Source organism: Ursus maritimus, unplaced genomic scaffold, assembly GCF_017311325.1.
Source record: "Ursus maritimus isolate PB19 unplaced genomic scaffold, ASM1731132v1 scaffold_33, whole genome shotgun sequence".
Lineage (NCBI taxonomy): Eukaryota > Metazoa > Chordata > Mammalia > Carnivora > Ursidae > Ursus > Ursus maritimus.
In genome coordinates this window covers 6,980,819-6,988,146 of record NW_024425897.1, presented here as the reverse complement: position 1 = coordinate 6,988,146, position 7,328 = coordinate 6,980,819, and the positions used below count along the sequence as shown (strand labels likewise).

The window sequence follows — 7,328 nt, the reverse complement described above, 5'->3', positions numbered from 1 at the left end:
GGGACGTCCCAGCCCCACGGCCGGAGCTGTCCCCACGGCGCTACGTGGGGTCCAGACCGAGTGACGTCACCTCTAGAGGTAGCTCAGAGCGGTCCTTGGCAGATGAAAGGACTGGGGGGATGCACACCGTGGCTGGGGTTTCGGGTGTCTGCGGGGACGGCTCCGCAGGTCACAACTCCGACGGAAGGCAGCAAAAGGGGACAAGGGTTGGCAGTTCAAGAGCCGAGTTCAGGCACTGCCCGTGCCTCCTGCACTCCAGCCAGACAGACTGGCAGAGGTGGGGCCGCCACGGATGGGCCGGGCGCACTCCCTCTCTGGCAACACCCAAGGTCACGGGGGCTGAACCCACCTTTGTTTCATTTCCAGGTGGATACAACGTGCGTCTGCCAGTGGAAAGAAGGAAACGCTGAGCACACCCAAGCAGGGAGCTTGCCCTGGCCACGGGGAAGCGGCCACAGTCCAGCGGGACTCCTTCCAAGAGAACATGACACGGCCCAGTTTTTCTGGTGGCAAGAACGAGCTGGGCTGGGACGGGAGTGTCAGGTCGTACCGAGGGCCTGTGTGGGCAGGGTTTACACTCACACATGCACGGCACAGGTGCATAACAGGCGTTCGTGCACAGGAGGCAAAGCCTAGGTCTTCTGCCGCCTCCCCTTGCTACTCAACACACCCGCCTGGGTTCTACTGCAGTCCGCAAATGCCCTTCCCTCCGGGTCACTCAGAAGCTTTTGAAAAACATCCAAAGAAAACCTTTGAAGAAAGCACAGCGTTGCTCCCCATGACCCACAGCCTCAATCTCGAAGCCGGGCATGGGCAAACCGCCCCCCCACCTCGGCTCACTCCCACCCAACTTGTCCGACCTCGGCCCTTACCCTAGACTCTGCAGCCAGCCACGTCCGGAGCTCAGGGGGAAGGTTCCTCTGTTCCACCCTGGCGGCCCCAGCAGGCTGCCCAGGCACGTACCATTACGTCCGTGCTAGAGGCTCAGAGTTTCGGGGTCCCAGCCAAGATCACTCAGCAGATAGGGCTGACAGAGCTGAGTCCGGGGGTGCTTGCTTCTGAAGCCCGATCGTTTCCCACTATTTCCTGAGAGCCTAGGTCTTAGGGATCCCTTCTTAGACCATCCAGCACGGGTTTCACCCCAGAAGCTACTGGCTACCACCGCTGTCCACGCCAAGCAGCCTCAGAAGATACCATTTATTGAACCCTGTCAGCAATCGCGAGGTAAGCGCTACCTCCCCATTTTACAGATGGGGAAACCGAGGCACGGAGAGACTGAGCACGGAGCCAGGCCACCTCCTCTGGCGCCTCTGCCCTGTCCTGCGTCTGCTCTTGAAACACTCACGGTGTCAAGTGCTCGAATCTAGTTGTTTGTTAAAGCGGCAAAGCCCTCTGTCCATGTCACATCCTGCTCAGGACCCCCACGTGGGGCAGGGGAAGCAGAGTACTCCGGGGGAAGCGGGGCTGGAGGGCCCGGGGCGTCCAGCTCAGGTCCCCCCGGCTGCCCTGAGGTTCCACTAGAGAACACCTAGGAGTCCCCCGGCCCCAGCCTGGATCGGGCTTCCTCTGCGTGAGCCTTTTCCTCCTCTGTTCCGAAGCCAAGGCAGCCAGCGCTGCGAACCTCCTGAAGCCGACCCTGCCCGGGGTTCTGGGGTGCTGCCTGGGGGTGCGTCGCCCCAGTAACCAGGAACAAGGCATTCTGGGGAACAAACGTCCCTGTGCACTGAGCTGTGGTGAAGCCTACCTCAAGGTGCTTACTCCACGTCTGGCTCCGTGTGAGTCAACGCCTCACAATCCACGTTCTTGCTTATCAGACCCTCCAAGTAATTCACGGGCGGGCGGGGGGGGAGCTTTTGACCTCTCCTTCCTAACGGAGGACACGGAGGTCCGGGGAGGTGAAGTGACTTGCCCCAAAGAACACAGCCAGCAGGCGGTGGGGCTGGGATGCAAACACGGCCCAGCTGACGCCGACCCCGTTCTCCAAACCACTGCCGCGCGCGTTACCGATTGCCCTAGAACCTGAATACGCTCAGCGTTAACACCAAGCACGACGTCCCCCTTGATGCAGAAAGCACTAGCAGCATCTTTCACAGCTGCCCGGATGTCAGCATGAACCTCGGTGATCGATACGATAAGCCTCTGGCTCTCGAGCCGCGCTGCCCAATACAGTAGACGCGAGCCACGGGGGCCTCTCGAGGTCTGGAGGAAGGGAAGAACCCCCTTCCTCGCCGGCAGCAGCCACATTTCAAGCACTACGTGGCCACACGTGGCTAGTGGCTACCGTACGTGGACAGGGCAGATGGAGACCATTTCCATCACCGCAGAAGGTTCCCCCGGACAGACCTTCTGTCGGGTCATACTGCTCACCGGTTCCTTTTCTCACTCAATCTCCACGGTCAAAAACGTTTGCACACAATTCACCAATGACAGAAGTACAGTGCAGAGCGTGAACGGGCACGATTCTGGCTGCCTGGGCGGCCGCAGCAGGCGGGCCGCGCACTGAGACCCCGTCCCCGCGACATACCTAAGTGGCACCGGATGCGGATGTTGGTGGGTCCATAGTGCTCCGTTATCACGGTCCCCGGGCTCAGCACGGAGATGCACGCGTTCCCAAAAACATTGTTCCCAATACAGGTCCGAAGGCTTCCGAGCAAGCGGTACGTCCGTGGGCACTTCCTGCAGTTCCTGGGAACGCAAACCCCCTGATTGACCAAGTAAAAGGTGACCCACTCCCCGCTGGGGGTGCTGTTCATTTTCCATCCTTGCGGGAGGCTGCAGTTTGAGAACGCTTTGTACAGGGTCTCGAACTCGCACAGGATGGTCTGGAAGTTCCGTTCCAACAGCTCCACGTCGTGCTTCTGTGCGTCCCGGGAGAAGTAGGGCGTGGTGGGGAGGTCGGGCAGGAAGAAGACCTCGGGCTTCTGGATGGAGGGCCGGCTGTTGAGGTAGCGGCCCTGCTCGCGGATGCCCTTGTGGATGCGGCCCATGCCGGACCAGGAGTACCGCTTGGCGTACTCCTGCAGGTTGTGGTAGAGCTTCTGGTTGAGGCCCTCGTTGTGTGCACAGCGCACGCACTCGGGGGACTGGCAGTACACGTAGCCGTTCTGCAGCCCGTTGGCGTCTGCGCCCTGCATCAGGGAGTTGACGGACGCGTAGGGCCGCGGCTGCTCGTGGCCCACGTGGTAACAGTACCACACGAACAGGACCAGCAGGCAGGCCACGGTGACCACAGCGGTGGTGTCGCAGTCCCGCACCGACTGGATACCCGTGGCAATGCAGTCCCGCAGGCCGTCCAGCGACCAGCTCCAGGCCACCAGCCACTCTAGTGACATCTTGGGGGAGTTGACGTTGGGAGGGGGTGAAGCAAGGTCAGACAGTCAGTCCTCGGGGGATCCCAAGGGCACCCACACCATGCAGCTTAGCGTGGGGGGGAAGGGGCGGCTGGGGCCGGGGGAGGCATGGCTGCCACTGTTCCTCGGATCCCGCCAAGGGTGACACTGACCCACGTCTGGGCTCACCGCTCTGCTCCCGGCAAAAAGTCACTGCAGGTTGGGTGGAAGGAGCTGCTTTCTGTCACACTAGCAAGTGGGGTCGGTCACCGTGAAACAATTTTCAAACCTGAGATGAGAAAAGAAAAGTAAACCAGCATAAATTTTCATACCTGGAAAGATCCTCAACTGAAAAGTAAAATCCCAGATCATTCTGGAAGGTCCTTGTGGGTAGGGGACACACTTTTCAATCTTACGTGTTCTCTCCCCATTTTACCACACCGCCCCGTTTCCCAAAGGCCAGTGGTGCATAATTTGCATCCAGTATTGACAATGACACAAGCCCCACCTATTCTGTGTCATCTTCAGGGGGTGTGATCAGACCCATTTTACAGGTAGGGAAACCAAGGCCCTGAGAGGTCACACACCTCATCCAAGTTCATGTGGCCAGGGCAGGAACACGCACCCCAGCTGACTGCAGGCTGATGTCTATGCATAGTAGGTGTTTCACAAATACTTGTTCTCCTTAAGTCTCTGTACCTTTACAGAGAGATGTGGATTCAAAAGCATTTTAAAAATGGCAAAGGAGGAGGGGCGCCTGGGTGGCGCCTGGGTGGCACAGTCGTTAAGCGTCTGCCTTCGGCTCTGGGCGTGATCCCAGCGTTCTGGGATCGAGCCCCACATCAGGCTCCTCCGCTAGGAGCCTGCTTCTTCCTCTCCCACTCCCCCTGCTTGTGTTCCCTCTCTCGCTGGCTGACTCTCTCTGTCAAATAAATAAATAAAATCTTTTTTAAAAAAATGGCAAAGGAGGGGCACATGGCTGGCTTAGTCAGTCGGCTGTGTGACTCTCAACCTTGGGGTCATGAGCTTGAGCCCCATGGTGGGCGTAGAGATGACTTAAAATAAAATAAATAAATCCTAAAATGGCAAAGAAACCATAAAACTGCACGTTCCCCATTTACTTTCTCTTTTCACGGTGCTTCATCAATCTTACTTAATCTCTCTTGCCCTTCTGACACAGGCTGGGTTTAACTCAAACTGGAAGGGGAGGTGGGCTCTTGGGGGCGCCCCCATGGCAGACACGGGGCATTTCTGTCTACCCACTTGCGAGACTACTCCATGGTCTCACCCACAGGTTAGGAAAGGAAGTGATGGGGGAAAATGGAAACAGAAGCCCTTTCAGGTCTCTTGTCTCCAAAACAGACGGGAGCGCTATGCCAAGTATCCCACCAATGGTTAGGGCCAGCGTCTGGCACCCTGGTTACCCTAATAATCTGAAAGTCTGATCAGAGCCCAGCAGTCATGCTGCCCGTGTCTACAAAACCCCGGCCGTGTTTCCCAGCTGAGACCCTTTGTCCAGCCTGCTTTTTCTAACCTGAGAACAGCCAGATCTACAATCTCCCACAAGCCTAACACACTCTCTCAGCGCGAGGGGCCGAAAAATTCAGAAAAATCATTCCGTGCACTACCTTCTCTCTTGGGAACAGAAGGCAACTGAAAAACTGGGAAAGCTGTGCCCTCTCCTTTCTCTGGGGACACATTTGGCCAGAAAATTCTTGCGAGGTGGCAGAGAGGCCAAGGACCCAAACTGGAGGTGGGCTAGACCCTGGCCGGGACACGTCCCCTCCCTCCCAGTTCCTTCATCTCTAAGACAGGGCCATGCTCATCTCCCAGATGGAGGTGAGTGACGACAGGTGTAAAGCACTTAGGACGTCACAACAAACATTTACTATGTGCTTAGACGTGTGGCACTCCATGTTGATCCGCCAGCAAAGCAAAGGAGGGGCATTGTGGACAGGTTAATCTCAGCACTAGGGACCCTAAAGGCAAATTCTGGACACTCTCGTTGCTATGCATCTGAACTGTCCCCAGACTCGCAACGCTGAAAATGAAAGAGAAACCTTAGGTGCTCATTAACTGCCTACTTGCATCTTCCCAGCTAAGGTTGGATTAAGAATCATTTGACTATAATGTTTAGCAAGTCAAAAACACACACGCTAAATATTCATGGCCGTTTTTATGTTTCTAGGAAAAATACAAGAGTGGGGAGGCTAGCAGCTCCATTTTTTTTTTTTTTTTCCCCTCACACGTTCTCAATTTCTTCACAGATCTGGGCCCCACTGGATGGAAACAGACCCTTCTGTGCCCCTGGTTCTCTCCTAGCGATACCATAACTGGCACATGTTCCCTAAAAGGGGAAGGGAAAGAAAATCTGGGATGATTTTCCCATGTTTTGTTTGCAAGCCTGTCTCCCAACCAGAAGCCCGAGATTCCTGAAATTCAGTGTGAAACTGTCATCTGTGTGATAAACAACCATTTTTACTAAAAGGACTCCCCCCCCCCAACCCCATTCAACCTCTAACTGGAACTTTGAAACTCGGTCTCTCAGGAGAAGAGGTTTCTCTTCATGAGAAGTGAGATGGTGATAATTTAACAAACACCTGTTAAGTGTCAGTCCCCATCAGCCCTGCTAATCACTTAACTCAAGCACAGTGAAAACCGGGAAGACAGGGCGGATGCTGAGGGGATCTCTCGACCAGACACCCCTGCGGCTCACCCCCCTCCTGGGGGAAGCCTCGTTCTAGACAACGCCAGCCATGAGCGCTCCCTAGGCTGAGCTATAAACACAAGGCAGCAAAAGATTCGGATGCCCTGAACCCAGCTTTGGCTCCTGTTCTCATAAAAGGCACTGAGAGCCAAAGTTAGGACTTTTCTTACCTGCCGCGCTTCTTTTTAGCCAAAACACACTGCCAGGCCCCTGAGCCCAGAGGTGGACTGAAATGCGACATGTGACACTAAAAAAACCCTTATATTTGCAGGGTGACTGGCAGCTTATTAACTACTGGTTCCACCATTTGACCCTCAAGGCACCCAGTGACAACCACCAACGCTCCAGTGGGAAGGGCATGGATTCTCTCCCCCTCCCCAGTTCCTGGCTCAGTAACTTCCAGTTTCCTTCACACATCTGATCGTTTGCATCTGTTTCATGTTTGTCCTCCTTAGGGACAGGGACTAGTCACTGCAGTTCTGCCCTTTAAGAACTCTGATCGTAAAGGTCAGTCAGCTCTGGGGAATAGGGTCCAAATTCACGGCCAACTGGTGAGCAAGTCAATGAAATGTAACTTCTGATACGATGAACATCTGGGGAACAGACTCAGCTCCAACCTGGCTAATGCCGCTCACCTTACAATCCAAGAGGCTGGCCCCATGCTCAAGAGCTTCTGGTCACTCTCAGGGTGTGGCCAGGCCATCCTAGAAGACCCCCTAGGAGCAGGGCAAGGTGTGTGTGTGATGCAGGTCACCCTTTCCACCCAGGACCCAGTAAACTATACCCTGGGACCAGCCCTCCCCTGTGGGCAACTGGAGACCTCTCCTCCTCACTTTCTGGGCCGGCTTTTTCAGCATCCACCCACTCTGGAGAGTGGGGGAAAAGGGGGGAGCAACGGATGGGTTAACACAGATGGTGACCACCAGGAGGTCAGGGGAGGAGGGGGATGGGACCACGGAAAGGTGAATATTGACAGGAAAAGTGGGCAATCGGCTAAAGACTAGGGAAGGTGGCTTATGGTGATAGCTCATGGGACAGGGGAGGAGGGTCACCGCGGAAAATATGGGAAGTGGGTGACGCTCAGGGCTGGGGGGAGGGGGAGAGCAGGCAAGGAAAGGGAGCGGGGAGAAGGGTCACGAAGAGGGCGGGGGCGCCGCGATGGGGCAGGGGCTCCAAGGAAGGTGCAGCCCGGCCCGCCGCCAACACAGCCCGGCGGCGGCGCTCAGCACGTAGCGAGCGCCGGGCGGCGGGGCCCCTTGGCCGGGCCGGGATGCGGGGCGCGGGCGGGCGCC

The 7,328-nt window shown here is 56.5% G+C and overlaps 1 protein-coding gene across 1 annotated transcript in view; it reads right to left on the bottom strand.

Moving 5' to 3' along the window:
• Window positions 1-4,105, bottom strand: part of ASPHD2 (aspartate beta-hydroxylase domain containing 2) — an 8,956-nt gene extending 4,851 nt beyond the window's left edge. The window contains 3 exon segments of the mRNA XM_008686685.2: window positions 2,525-3,356; window positions 3,359-3,391; window positions 3,393-4,105. Coding sequence (XP_008684907.1) covers window positions 2,525-3,356; window positions 3,359-3,391; window positions 3,393-3,413 — 886 coding nt within the window. The 5' untranslated portion in view covers window positions 3,414-4,105.
• Between the last annotated feature and the right edge of the window lie 3,223 nt (window positions 4,106-7,328).